Source organism: Lichenostomus cassidix, unplaced genomic scaffold (assembly GCF_008360975.1).
Source record: "Lichenostomus cassidix isolate B80296 unplaced genomic scaffold, HeHo_3.0 HiC_scaffold_33, whole genome shotgun sequence".
Classification (NCBI taxonomy): domain Eukaryota; kingdom Metazoa; phylum Chordata; class Aves; order Passeriformes; family Meliphagidae; genus Lichenostomus; species Lichenostomus cassidix.
Genome location: NW_028147632.1, coordinates 3400622 through 3415627, shown reverse-complemented (window position 1 = coordinate 3415627; position 15006 = coordinate 3400622). Strand labels below are relative to the sequence as shown.

Below are 15006 nucleotides of genomic sequence, written 5' to 3'. Positions count from 1 at the left end.
TTTTGGGTCCTAAAATGGGAATTTTGGGTCCTAAAATGGGAATTTTGGGTCCTGGAATAGGATTTTCAGTGCCAGAATTGGGATTTAGGGATGGAATTTTGGGTCTTGGAATGTGATTTTGGGTTCTGGGATGGAGTTTGGGGTTTAGGACTGAGATTTGGGATCCAGAAATGGGATTTTGAGTGTCGGAATTGGGATTTAGGGATGGAATTTTGACTCCTGGAATGAGATTTGGGGTCTAGAATGGAATTTAGGATCCTAGAATGGGATTTTGGGGTCGTAAAATGGGAATTTTGGGTCCTGAAATGGGAATTTTGGAATAGAATTTGGGATGTAGGGATGAAATTTAGGATCTAGAAATGGGATTTAGGGTCTTGGAATGGGATTTAGGTTTCTGGAATGGGATTTTTGGGTCTTGGAATGGAATTTTGAGTGCCAGAATTGGGATTTAGGGATGGAATTTTGGATCCTGGATTGGAATTTAGATCCTAGAATGGGATTTTTGGGTCTTGGAATGGAATTTAGGATCCTAAAATGGGAATTTAGGGTCTCGGAATGGGATTTTTAATGCCAGAATTTGGATTTTTTACTAGAATTTCAGTCTTGAAATGAAACTTAGGATCCCAAAATCAACTCCAAATTTTCAGGATTCATTTAACCCTTCAAAACAAGAAATCCTATTGAATTTCTGCTCAAAATCCCTGATTTTTCCCCCCAGAAAAAAGGCGTGAAGCGCAAAGCCGACACCACCACTCCCACCAGCACCATCATCGTGGGTGGATTGGGATTTTGGGGTCTTAAAATGGGAATTTTGGGTCCTAAAATGGGAATTTTGGAATGGGATTTGGGGTTTAGGAATGAAGTTTAGGATCTAGAAATGGGATTTAGGATCTAGAAATGGGATTTAGGGTCCTGGAATTAGATTTTTGGGTCTCGGAATGGGAATTTCGAGTGCCAAAATTGGGATTTAGGGATGGAATTTTGGCTCCTGGAATGGAATTTTGGGTCCTAAAATGGGAATTTAGATCCCAAAATGGGATTTTGGGTCCTGGAATGAGATTCAGGATGTTAGGAATGAAATTTCAGGATGGAATTTTGGGTTTCGCAATGGAATTTTTCAGACGAAATTTAGGGTTTTGCGATGGAATTTTGGCTCCCAGAATGGGATTTTGGGTCCCAAATTTTGCTCCAAATTTTCAGGTCTCATTTAACACTTAAATGAAAGAAATTTCACTTCATTTTTTCTCAAAATCCCTGTTTTTTCCCCCCAGAAAAAAGGCGTGAAGCGCAAAGCCGACACCACCACTCCCACCACCACGGCCATCATCGCCACCAGCGGCGGCGAATCCTCCCCTCTGGAAAACCCCAAATCCTCCAAAATCCCAGCCAGGAGGGAGAGCGGCCGACCCATCAAACCCCCCAGGAAAGACCTCCCAGACTCCCAGCAGCACCAAACCTCCAAAAAGGGAAAACTTTCCGAGCAGCTGAAATATTGCAACGGCATCTTGAAGGAGCTGTTGTCCAAAAAACACGCGGCGTACGCTTGGCCCTTCTACAAGCCGGTGGACGCGTCGGCTTTGGGGCTGCATGATTATCATGAGATCATCAAGCATCCCATGGATCTCAGCACCATCAAGGTAGGGATTTTGGGGAATTTTTTGGGAATTTTTTGGGAATTTTTTCGATTTTTTTTGGATTTTTTTTCGATTTTTTTTTGATTTTTTACGAATTTTTTTCGGATTTTTCAAGTGGTTGCGAAAGGTTTTAGTGCAGATTGCAGTGAGGATTTTCCCAGGATTTTCAGGAGTTTGGGTAGCAAAACTCCCATGGATCTCAGCATCATCAAGGTAGGGATTTTTGGGAATTTTTTGGGATTTTTTGGGAATTTTTAGGATTTTTTTTCCATTTTTTATGAATTTTTTTCGGATTTTTTAAGTGGCTGCGAAACTACTGCGGCAACATCAAGGTGAGGATTTTTTGGGAATTTTCCCAGGATTTTGAGGAGTTTGGGTAGCAAAACTCCCATGGATCTCAACACCATCAAGGTGAGAATTTTTGGGAATTTTTTGGGAATTTTTGGGATTTTTTCCAGAATTTTTTAGGATTTTTTAGGATTTTTTTAGGATTTTTTTAAGTGTTCAGATGCGGCGTACGCTTGGCCGTTCTACAAGCCGGTGGACGCGTCGGCTTTGGGGCTGCATGATTATCATGAGATCATCAAGCATCCCATGGATCTCAGCACCATCAAGGTAGGGATTTTTGGGAATTTTTTGGGATTTTTCCCGATTTTTTTTGGATTTTTTTTGGATTTTTTTCGATTTTTTTTCGATTTTTTTCGGGTTTTTTAAGCGGTCGCGAAAGATTTTAGTGCAGATTGCAGTGAGGATTTTCCCAGGATTTTGAGGGGTTTGGGAAGCAAAACTCCCATGGATCTCAACACCATCAAGGTGAGGATTTTTGGGATTTTTTCCAGAATTTTTGGGAATTTTTTAGGATTTTTTAGGAATTTTTTTCGGATTTTTTAAGTGGTCGCGAAACGATTGCGGCAACATCAAGGTGAGGATTTTTTGGGAATTTTCCCAGGATTTTCAGGGGTTTGGGAAGCAAAACTCCCATGGATCTCAACACCATCAAGGTAAGAATTTATGGGAAATTTTTTTGAATTTTTGGGATTTTTTTAGAATTTTTTTAGGATTTTTTTGGGGATTTTTTAAGTGTTCAGATGCGGCGTACGCTTGGCCGTTCTACAAGCCGGTGGATGCGTCGGCTTTGGGGCTGCACGATTATCATGAGATCATCAAGCATCCCATGGATCTCAGCACCATCAAGGTAGGGATTTTGGGGAATTTTTTGGGAATTTTCCCGATTTTTTTTGGATTTTTTTCGATTTTTTTTCGATTTTTTTCGGATTTTTCAAGTGGTCGCGAAAGGTTTTAGTGCAGATTGCAGTGAGGATTTTCCCAGGATTTTGAGGTGTTTAGGAAGCAAAACTCCCATGGATCTGAACAATATCAAGGTGAGGATTTTTGGGAATTTTTCCAGAATTTTTGGGAATTTTTTAGGATTTTTTACGAATTTTTTCTGGATTTTTTAAGTGGTCGCAAAACGATTGCGGCAACATCAAGGTGAGGATTTTTTGGGAATTTTCCCAGGATTTTGAGGGGTTTGGGAAGCAAAACTCCCATGGATGTCAACACCATCAAGGTGAGAATTTTTGGGAATTTTTTTTGGAATTTTTGGGAATTTTTTAGGATTTTTTAGGAATTTTTTTGGATTTTTTAAGTGTTTTGATGCGGCGTACGCTTGGCCGTTCTACAAGCCGGTGGATGCGTCGGCTTTGGGGCTGCATGATTATCATGAGATCATCAAGCATCCCATGGATCTCAGCACCATCAAGGTAGGGATTTTTGGGAATTTTTCCAGATTTTTCCAAATTTTTTTTCAAATTTTTTGGATTTTTTTTCGATTTTTTTTCGATTTTTTTCGGATTTTTCAAGTGGTTGCGAAAGGTTTTAGTGCAGATTGCAGTGAGGATTTTCCCAGGATTTTGAGGTGTTTGGGAAGCAAAACTCCCATGGATCTCAACACCATCAAGGTGAGAATTTTTGGGAATTTTTCCAGAATTTTTAGAAATTTTTTAGGATTTTTTAGGAATTTTTAAAGAATTTTTTAAGTGGGCATGAAGCAGTTGCGGCAACATCAAGGTAAGGATTTTTTGGGAATTTTCCCAGGATTTTGAGGGATTTGGGAAGCAAAACTTCCATGGATTTCAACATCATCAAGGTGAGGATTTTGGGGAATTTTCCCAGTTTCCTATGATGAAAATAAAAATTTTTGCCCAAATTTTTGCCCAATTTTCCCTGAATTTTTGGCTGATTTTCCCCAAATTTTTGCCCAATTTTCCCAAATTTTTGGGGAATTTTTCCTTGAATTTTTGGGGAGATTTTCCCAGAACTTTTTGAAAATTTCCCAGAATTTTGAGACGTTCAGGACAAGATTTAAACCACCGTGAAAATTATGATTTTTGGGTGATTTTTCCCGAATTTTTGGCTGATTTTTCCTGGAATTTTGACCAATTTTCCCCAGAATTTTGGCCCAATTTTCCCAGAATTTTGACCAATTCTTCTCGAATTTTTGCCCAATTTTTTGTGAATTTTTGGCCGATTTTTCTGGAATTTTTGGCCAATTTCTCCGGAATTTTTGGCCGATTTTTGCGGAATTTTTGGTTGATTTTTCCCGGAATTTTTAGGGAGATTTTCCCAGAATTTTTTGGGAATTTTCCTGGAATCTTTTGGGCAGATTTTCCCAGAATTTTTGGGGAATTTTCCTGGAATTTTAAAACCTTCAGGACGAGGTTTGAACCACAATGAAAATTATGATTTTTGGGTGATTTTTCCCGACTTTTTGGCCAATTTTTCCCAGAATTTTGACTGATTTTTCCCGATTTTTGGCCAATTTTTTGTGAATTTTTACCCAATTTTTCTGGAATTTTTGCCCAATTTTCCTGGAATTTTGGCCAATTTTTCCCAAATTTTTTGCCAATTTTCCCTGAATTTTCCCCAATTTTTTTGCCCAATTTTCCCCAAATTTTTGCCCAATTTCTCCCAAGTTTTTGCCCAATTTTTCCCCAATTTCTCCAGAATTTTTTCAGCCCATTTCCCACATTTTGGGAATAATTTTTCCCCATTTTTTCCCCGCAGAGGAAGATGGAGAATCGCGACTATCGCGACGCGCAGGAATTCGCCGCCGACGTTCGGTTGATGTTTTCCCCAAAATTTTAGCCAATTTTTCTCGAATTTTTGCCCAATTTTTCGTGAATTTTTGCCCAATTTTTCGTGAATTTTTGCCCAATTTTCCCCGAATTTTTGCCCAGCTTTCCCTGAATTTTGGCCAATTTTCCCCGAATTTTGGCTGATTTTTCCCGAATTTTTGGCCGATTTCTCCTGAATTTTTTCCCAATTTTTCTGGAATTTTTGCCCAATTTTTCTGGAATTTTTGCCCAATTTTCGCCAAATTTCCCCCAATTTTTCCCAAATTTTTGCCCAATTTTTCTGGAATTTTTGCCCGATTTCTCCCAAATTTTTGCCCAATTTTTCCCCAAATTTCCCCCAATTTTTCCCCAACTTCCCCAAATTTTTTTCAACCAACTTCCCCACGATTTCCCACATTTTGGGAATAACTTTTCCCCATTTCTCCCCGCAGAGGAAGATGGAGAATCGCGACTATCGCGACGCGCAGGAATTCGCCGCCGACGTTCGGTTGATGTTTTCCAATTGCTACAAATATAATCCTCCTGACCACGACGTGGTGGCCATGGCCAGGAAACTCCAGGTGGGAATTCCTAAGAAAAAAAAAATTGTGGGGTTGTTGGGGATTTTTGGGAATTTTGTGGAATTTTTTGGGATTTTTTGGGGTTTTTTAAGGATTTTTTATGATTTTTTTTTTTTTTTTTTAGGGATTTTTTGGGGATTTTTGAGGGTTTTTTAGGGAATTTTTTGGGATTTTTATGGAATTTTTTGGGAATTTTTAGGGATTTTTTTCCAGGGATTTTTTATTATTTTTAGGAAATTTTAAGGATTTTTCTGAGAATTTTGGGGATTTTTTTTGTTTTAGGAATTTTATGGAATTTTTGGGTTATTTTTAGGACATTTTTAGGGAATTTTGTGGGGTTTTAGGGATTTTTTGGGGATTTTTGAGGGTTTTAGGGATTTTTTGGGATTTTAAAGGGATTTTTAAAACTTACTTTTAGAGAGTTTAGGGGTTTTTTCTTGGATTTTGGGGAATTTTGGGATTTTTGGGGGTTGTAATGGATTTTTGGGATTTTTATGGAATTTTGGGAATTTTTAAGGATTTTTTTCCAGGGATTTTTTATTATTTTTAGGAAATTTTAAGGATTTTTCTGAGAATTTTGGGGATTTTTTTTGGATTTTTAGGGAATTTTATGGGAATTTTTGGGGTATTTTTAGGACATTTTTAGGGAATTTTGTGGGGTTTTTAGGGATTTTTTGGGGATTTTTGAGGGTATTTTAGGGAATTTTTTGGGATTTTTTTAAAGGGATTTTTAAAACTTACTTTTAGAGAGTTTAGGGGTTTTTTTCTTGGATTTTTGGGATTTTTTGGGATTTTTTTGGGGGTTTTTAATGGATTTTTTGGGGATTTTTTATTATTTTTAGGAATTTTTAAGGATTTTTCTGAGAATTTTGGGGATTTTTTGGGGATTTTTAGGTAATTTTATGGGATTTTTTGGGGTATTTTTAGGGAATCTTATGCCATTTTTGGGGGATTTTTTAGGATTTGTTTCTGGATTTTTTGGGGAATTTTTGGGGTTTTTTTTGGGGATTTTTAGGGATTTTTTGTTTACAAATACAATCCTCCCGATCACGACGTGGTGGCCATGGCCAGGAAACTCCAGGTGGGAATTCCTAAAAAAAAAAAAAAATCAGGAAAAAAAAAATTGGGGGGTTTTGGGGGAATTTTGGGATTTTTTTAGAATTTTTTTGGATTTTTTTAGGGATTTTTTGGGGATTTTTTTAGAGATGTTTTGAGGTTTTTTGAGGTTTTTTCTTTAGACTTTTTTGAGGTATTTTTAATGGATTTTTTTCAGATTTTTTAGGGGTTTTTTTGGGGATTTTTAATGGATTTTTGCAATTTTTTAGAGATTTTTTGGAGATTTTTTTGAGGGTTTTGGGGATTTTTTAGGGAATTTTTGGGGTTTTTTGGGGATTTTTTCAAAGTGTTTTGGGATTTTTTGTAAAATTTTTGGGGGATTTTTAATTGATTTTTTGAGCTTTTTTGGGGATTTTGGGGGAATTTTTCTGAGATTTTTTGTGGATTTTTTAGGGTTTTTGGGGATTTTTTTTAATATATTTTGGGGATTTTTAATGGATTTTTTAGAGAATTTTTTAGGGATTTTTAATGGATTTTTTGGGGATTTTTAGGGCTTTTTTGGGGGTTTTAGGAATTTTTTTTTTAGGGATTTTTAAATTAGTTTTGAATTTTTTTTTTTTATTTTTAAACATTTTTGGGGGGATTTTTAAGGATTTTTCTGAGATTTTTGGGGGATTTTTTGTTTACAAATACAATCCTGATCACGACGTGGTGGCCATGGCCAGGAAACTCCAGGTGGGAATTAACAAAGTTTCTGGGGAAAATGGAAAAAAAATGGGATTTTTGGGAATTTTTTCGGGATTTTTTGGGATTTTTTGTGGTATTTTTGGGATTTTTTGTGGTATTTTTGGGATTTTTTGTGGTATTTTGGGGATTTTTTGTGGTATTTTTGGGATTTTTTAGCAATTTTTTGGGGGTTTTTTGAGGTTTTTTGGGGATTTTGAGGTTTTTGGGGATTTTAGAGAATTTTTAGGGACTTTCAACAGATTTTTAATGGACTTTTTTGGGGGATTTTTTTGGGATTTTTTTTTTTTGGTTTTTTGGGATTTTGGGGGGATTTTTGGGGAATTTTTACAGATTTTTTTTGGACTTTTAGGGTTTTCTAGGGAATTTTTTTGGATTTCTTTAAAAATTATTTTTAGAGAGTTTAGGGCTTTTTGGGGATTTTGGGGATTTTTTGGGGTTTTTTGGGATTTTTTGAGTTTTTTAATGGATTTTTTGGGGAATTTTTTGGGAATTTTTAGGGATTTTTTTTCAGGAATTTTTTATTATTTTTAGAATTTTAAAGGATTTTTCTGAATTTTTAGGGGATTTTAGAGAATTTTATGGGATTTTTGGGGGGGTTTAGGGAATTTTAGAGAATTTTATGGGAATTTTTTAGGATTTGTTTCTGGATTTTTGGGGTTTTTTGGGGGGTTTTTTTGGGATTTTTAGTGATTTTTTTTTTCTACAAATACAATCCTCCCAATCACAACATGGTGGCTGTGGCCAGGAAACTCCAGGTTGCCAGAATTTCAAGGTTTTTTGGGATTAGACTCTGGAATTTTCCCAGAAATCCCAAAATTCCCAAATTTTTCCAGGATGTTTTCGAGTTCAGCTCTGCCAAAATGCCAGATGAACCCCAAGATTCCAGCAGCTCCTCAGCTCTGAGGATTTTGAGGATTTTTGGGATGGAATTTTGGGATTTTTGGGATGAAATCTTGAAGATTTTGAGTATTTAGAGCCTTTTTTTCCACATTGAATCAGCAGAAAACAATGGAATTTTTGGGATTTTTGCACTAGAATTTTGGGGTTTTTTGGGATCATTGCTCAGAATTTTTGGGGTGAAATTTTGGAGATTTTTAGGAATGAAATCCTGGGGATTTTTGAGATGAAATCTTGGAAATTTTTGGAATGAAATTCTCGGGATTTTTGGGATTTTTTGCCTTTTTTCCCACATTTGATGATCAGAAAACCATGGAATTTTGGGGATTTTAGGGATAGAATCTTCAGGATTTTTAGGATGGAATTCTGGGCATTTTTGGGATTTTTTTGCCTTTTTTCCCACATTAAATCATCAGAAAATGATAGAATTTCAGGGATTTTTACTACGAAATTCTGGAAATTTTCATTATTTGACTTCAGATTTTTCCCACAATCCCAACATTCCCAAAATTTCCAAATTTTTTAGGATGTTTTCGAGTTCAGCTCTGCCAAAATGCCAGACGAGCCCCAGGACTCCAGCAGCTCCTCAGCTCTGGCTGCCATGGCAATTCCCAAATCCTCCTCGGAGGGTTTTTGGGATGGAATTTGGGGATTTTTGGGATGGAAATTTGGGGAAGTTTTAGGAATGAAATCCTGGGGATTTTTGGGATTTGGAGCCTTTTTTTTCCCACGTTGGATGATCAGGAAGTTTTGGGACTTTTAGGATGAAATTTTGGGGATTTTTTGGATTGAATTCTGGGGATTTTTGATACGGAATTTTGGGGATTTTTGGATATAATTTTGGCTATTTTTGGGATGAAATCTTGGCAATTTTTGGGATGAAATTTTGCAGATTTTAGGGATAGACTCTTCAGGATTTTTGGGATGGAATTTTGGGGATTTTGGGACAGAATTTTTGCAATTTTCGAGATGAAATCCTGGGGATTTTTGGGATGGAATTTTGGGAATTTTAGGGATAGAATCTTGAGGAATTTTGGGATGCAATCTTGGAATTTTTGGGATGAAATCCTGAAGATTTTTGACATTCAGAGCCTTTTTTCCACATCAGATGATCAGAAAACGATGGAATTTTTGGGATTTTTGCGCTAGAATTTCGGGATTTTTTGGGATTAGACTTTAAAATTTCTCTGAAAATCCCAAATTTTTCCAGGATGTTTTCGAGTTCAGTTACGCCAAAATGCCAGACGAGCCCCAAGACTCCAGCAGCTCCTCGGCTCTGGCTGCCATGGCAATTCCCAAATCCTCCTCGGAGGAATCTTCGTCGGAGGATGAGGATGAGGAGGAGGAGGAGGAGGAGGATGAGGATGAGGAAAGTTCCACCGAAAGCTCCACGGAGTCAGAGGAGTCGTCAGATTCCGAGGAGGAGAGAGCCAACAGGCTGGCCGAGCTGCAGGAGCAGGTGGGGAGAATTCCCAAAAAAATCCGGGAAAATTATGGGAAAAATTCCGGGAAAAATGAAAAAAAAAATCCAGGAAAATCGTGGAAAAATTCCAGGAAAATATTGGGAAAGTTCCTGGAAAATGGATGGAAATACTCCAGGAAAATTCCGGGGAAATGATGGAAAAATTCCAGGAAAATCGTGGAAAAATTCAAGGAAAATATTGGGAAAGTTCCTGGAAAATTGATGGAAATGCTCCAGGAAAATTCCGGGGAAATGATGGAAAAATTCCAGGAAAATTTTAAAAAAAAATTTTGGGAAAATTCCGGGAAATTTCCAGGAAATTGTGGGAAAATTATGGGGAAATTCCTGGAAAATTCTGGAAAAATTGCGGGAAAATATTGGGAAAGTTCCTGGAAAATTATGGAAAATTTCCAGGAAAACGGTGGAAAAATTCCAGAAAAATTCGGGGAAAAATGATGGAATTATTGCTGGAAAAATTCTGGAAATGTTGCTGGGAAAATTCCAGAAAAATTCGGGAAAAATTCCAGGAAAATTCCTGGAAATTTCTGGAAATATTGTTGGAAAAATGCTGGGAAAATTCCAGGAAAATTGTGGAAAAATTTTTGAAATGTTGCTGGAAAACTTCCAGAAAAATTCCGGGAAATTTCCAGGAAAACTCTGGGAAAATACCGGGAAAAATTCCAGGAGAATTCTGGAAAACTTCTGGGAAAATTCCATAAAAATTGCGGGAAAATTATGGGAAAATTCCGGAAATATTGGTGGAAGAATTTTGGAAAGATTACGGGAAAATTCTGGGAAAATTCTGGAAACATTGCTGGGAAAATTCCAGAAAAATTTTGGAAATATTGCTAGAAAAATTCCGGGAAAACTGTGGAAAAATTCCAGAAAAACTCTAAAAAAAATCCACCCAAAAAATCCTAAAAAATCTTTTAAAAAATCACCAAAAAATAGCAGAAAATATCACCGAAAAAATTCCAAGAAGTGACAAAGAAATCGTAAAAATATTGCAAAAAATCCTTCAAAAATAGCAAAAACTCCCCAAAAAATCACAGAAAATTTTAAAAAATCTACCCAAAAAATAGGAAAAAATCCCCAAAAAATAGGGAAAAAATTCCAAAAATATTGCTGAAAATCACAGAAAAATAGGGAAAAAATAGGAAAAAATCACCAAAAAATCACAAAAAATAGGAAAAAATAGCAAAAAAATCCCTAAAAAAACCCCAAAAAATAGCAAAAAATATTGCCAAAAATTTTTTTTTAATTGCAAAAAAATCCCAAAAGTATCTTTAAAAATTCCCAAAAAATCTCTAAAAATCTCTAAAATAATCCCCCCAAAAAAACCAGTAAAAAATCTCCAAAACATCCCCCAAAATATCCACCAAAAGTAGGAGAAAAATCTCTCAAAAAAACCACGAAAAGCGGCAAAAAAATCAGAAAAAAATCCCCAAAATATCCCTAAAAAATACTCAAACAATCGCAAAATTCATCCAAAAATCCCAAAAAATAACCCAAAAAATCCATAGAAAACAGAAAAAAATCGCAAAACAGTCCATTCAAAAATGGCCAAAAAATTTTTTAATGGTCACCAAAAAACCGTGAAAAATCCCAGAAAAATAGTAAAAAAATCGTAAAAAATCCAAGAAAATGGTAAAAAAATCGCGTTTTTTTTAGGTTTCTCATCCAAAAATCCCAAATTTTTTGGATTTTTCCCAGCTCTGAGCAGTGCACTCTCAGCTGGCTGCTCTCTCAGGCCCAGTGTGCAAACCCAAGAGGAAACGGGAGAAGAGGAAGTGGGAAAACCACAGAAAAATAGCAAAAAAATCCCTAAAAAATCTCCGGAAAAAATGTTCCAAAATCCCCAAAAAATAGCAAAAAAATCACAGAAAATACAAGAAAAATCTACCAAAAATAGCAAAAAAATCATCAAAATGTAGGGAAAAAATCACGAAAAAGTAGGAAAAAAACTATTAAAGAACCTCAAAAAGTAGGGAAAAAATCCCCAAAATATTGCTGAAAATCACAGAAAAATAGGGAAAAAATCTGAAAAAATCCCCAAAAAACCCCAAAAAAATAGCAAAAAATCCCTAAGAAAATAGCAAAAAATAGGGCAAAAAATCACCAAAAAATACATAAAAAATGGGGAAAAAAAGTAAAAAATCCCAGAAAAATAATAAAAAGTCGTGAAAAAATGGTAAAAAAGCCTCGAAAAATCATAAAAAATGCCAAAAATTCCTCAAAAAATCGCTAAAAATCATAAAAAATCGCAGAAAAATCGTAAAAAATCCCAAAAATTCCAATTTTTTTTTATTTCCCCCCAGCTTCGAGCAGTGCACGAGCAGCTGGCTGCCCTTTCCCAGGGCCCAGTGTGCAAACCCAAGAGGAAACGGGAGAAGAGGAAGAAGAAGAAGTCAGAGAAGCACAAAGGCAGAGCAGCAGCAGGAGGAGGAGGAGGAGGAGGAGGAGGAATGACTGATGAAGATTCCAGGGAGAGTCGATCCCGACAGGCTCAGAGCAGGAGGGCGAAGAAGGCTGCAGGAGGAGGATCTAAGTGAGTTTTTTGGGGGGTTTTTGGGATTTTTTGGGATTTTTTGGGATTTTTTTTGGATTTTTTTTGGATTTTTTGGAATTTTTAAATTTTTTATTTTTGGGTTTTCAGGGATTTTGGGAATTTTAAGTTTTTGGTTTTAAATTAAAAAAATAGTGGTTTTTGGGGGATTTTTGGGTGGATTTTTGGATTTTTAATTTTAGGGGTTTTGGGGGGTTTTCAGGGATTTTGGGGATTTATAGGATTTTTGTTTTTAAATTAAATTTAGTGGTTTTGGAGATGTTTTGGGGATTTTGAGGAAGTTTTGGAATTTTGGGATTTTGGAATTTGGAATTTTTGGATTTTTAATTTTTGGGGTTTTTGGGGGTTTTCAGGGATTTTGGTATTTTGGTTTTTGGTTTTTATAAAAAATTTAGTGGTTTTGGGGATTTTGGAATTGAGGATTTTGGGAGGGATTTTTGGAATGGGTTTTATTGGGATTTTTGGGATTTTAAATAATTTTTGGTTTTCACAGATTTTGGGACTTTTAGGATTTTTGGATTTTTTTGGCTTTTTGAAAATTTTGTGATTTTCGAATTTTGGGGTTTTGGAATTTTTGGAATTTTGGGGTTTTTGGTTTTGGACCTTTTTAATTTTTAAATTTTTTGTTTGTTTGTTTTTCAGGGATTTTTTGGGAATTTTTAGGATTTTTTTGAATTTTTTTAAAATAAAAAAAAATTAGTGGTTTTTGGGGGATTTTTTTTGTGGTTTTTTGGGGATTTTTGGGGATTTTTTGGGATTTTTTGGAATTTTTTTAATTTTTAGGATTTTTAATAATTTTTGGTTTTCAGGGATTTTGTGGGAACTTTAGGATTTTTTTGGATTTTTTTGGCTTTTTGAAAATTTTTCGGGAAAAACCCTAAAAAACCAGATTTTTTCAGGAAAAAAAACCCCAAAACCACTAAAATTTTCACTATTTTTTTGGGAAAAAACCCTTAAAATGCCACAATTTTCACTATTTTTTCGGGAAAAAAACCCTAAAAAACCAGAATTTTGGGGGAAAAAACTCCTAAATCCACTGCAATTTTCACTATTTCTTCAGGGGAAAAAAAGCCTTAAAACCACCAGAATTTTCACTATTTTTTTGGGGAAAAAAACCCTTAAAATGCCACAATTTTCACGATTTTTCCATGAAAAAAAACCCTTAAAATGCCAGAATTTTCACGATTTTTTCAGGAAAAAAAACCCTAAAAATGCCAGAATTTGAGAGGAAAATGCCACTTATTTTTTGGGAAAAAAAACCTCTAAAAATGCCACAATTTTCACAATTTTTTCAGGAAAAAAAACCCTAAAAAACCAGATTTTTTCAGGAAAAAAAACCCCAAAACCACTAAAGTTTTCACTATTTTTTTGGGAAAAAAATCCTTAAAATGCCAGAATTTTCACTCTATTTCCATGGAAAAAAACCTCTAAAAATGCCAGAATTTTCACTCTATTTCCATGGAAAAAACCCCTAAAAATGCCAGAATTTTCACGATTTTTCCATGAAAAAAAAACCCTAAAAATGCCACAATTTTCACAATTTTTCCATGAAAAAAAACTCTCAAAATACCACAATTTTTGTTCTTTTCCTAGGAAAAAAACCCTAAAAAAACCAGATTTTTTCAGGAAAAAAACCCTAAAAACCCCAAAAATTCTCCCTAATTTCATTTTATTTTATTTTTATTTTATTTTATTTTATTTTATTTTATTTTATTTTAATTTTTCCCAGAAACTCCAAGAAATGCAAAGCTCCCCTGCCAGCTCCTCCCTCCTCCCTGCTGGATTCCGAGGAGGAAGAAGAATCCAAACCGATGAGTTACGACGAGAAACGACAGTTGAGTTTGGATATCAACAAACTTCCCGGAGAAAAATTGGGAAGAGTTGTTCATATTATTCAATCCAGGGAGGTTTCCCTGAGGGATTCCAACCCCGAGGAGATCGAAATCGACTTTGAGACCTTGAAACCTTCGACCTTGAGGGAGTTGGAGAGATATGTGTTGTCGTGTTTGAGGAAAAAACCCAGGAAACCCTACAGTGAAAGTAGGAATTTTATTGGGAATTTTATGGGGAAAAATTGGGATTTTATTGGGAAAAAAATCGGATTTTTTGGGGATTTTTTTTGGGAAAAAATTGTGATTTTTTCGGGGAAAAAATCTGATTTTTTTGGGATTTTTTAGGAAAAAAATGAGATTTTATTGGGATTTTTTCGGGAAAAAATTGGGATTTTTTTAGGGAAAAATTGGGATTTTTTTTTTAAGGGAAAAAAATCTGATTTTCAGGGGATTTTTGTGAATTTTGGGAAAAAATCAGATTTTTTCTTGGATTTTAGGAAAAAATTGGGATTTTTTTAGGGAAAAAATCAGATTTTTGGGGGATTTTTTGGTGAATTTTTGGGGAAAAAAATCAGATTTTTTGGGGAATTTTTTGGGATTTTTTCGCGAATTTTTGGGGAAAATATTCAGATTTTTTGGGGAATTTTTGGGGAAAAAAATCAGATTTTTTGGGAATTTTTTGGGATTTTTTCGCAAATTTTTGGGGAAAATATTGGGATTTTTTGGGGAAAAAATCGGATATTTTGCAGGAAAATTTGGGAATTTTTCTGGAATTTACGCAGAAAAAATTGGGATTTTTTGGGGGAAATATTGGGAATTTACGCGGAAAAAATCGGGAAATTTTTCATAGAAAAATTGGGAATTTTTGGGGGAAATACTGGGAATTTACGCAGAAAAAATCAGGAATTTTTTTGGGAAAATAGGCAATTTTTGGGAATTTTTTGGGATTTTTTCGGAGAAATATTGGGAATTTACGCGGAAAAAATTGGAAAACTATTGAGGAAAAATCGGGAAATTTTTGGGGGAAAATTGGGATTTTTTGGGGAATTTTTTAGGGAAAAATTAGGATTTTTCGGGGAAAAAATCAGATGTTTTGGGGGAATTTTTTGGGATTT

At 35.2% G+C, this 15006-nt stretch overlaps 2 protein-coding genes across 2 annotated transcripts in view; one reads left to right on the top strand and one right to left on the bottom strand.

Moving 5' to 3' along the window:
• The window catches only part of BRD2 (bromodomain containing 2), a gene marked incomplete at its 3' end in the record, with an annotated part of 31779 nt that extends 17627 nt beyond the window's left edge, over positions 1–14152 (top strand). The window contains exons 5-9 of the mRNA XM_085047163.1: positions 1272–1637; positions 5203–5331; positions 9242–9490; positions 11812–12041; positions 13789–14152. Of these exons, the coding sequence (XP_084903289.1) occupies positions 1272–1637; positions 5203–5331; positions 9242–9490; positions 11812–12041; positions 13789–14152 (1338 nt within the window). The remainder of the gene's footprint in view (positions 1–1271; positions 1638–5202; positions 5332–9241; positions 9491–11811; positions 12042–13788) is intronic.
• Positions 14153–14862: 710 nt separating this feature from the next.
• The window catches only part of LOC146421539 (gamma-aminobutyric acid type B receptor subunit 1-like), a 13054-nt gene continuing 12910 nt past the window's right edge, over positions 14863–15006 (bottom strand). The window contains exon 5 of the mRNA XM_085047162.1: positions 14863–14884. Coding sequence (XP_084903288.1) covers positions 14863–14884 — 22 coding nt within the window. The remainder of the gene's footprint in view (positions 14885–15006) is intronic.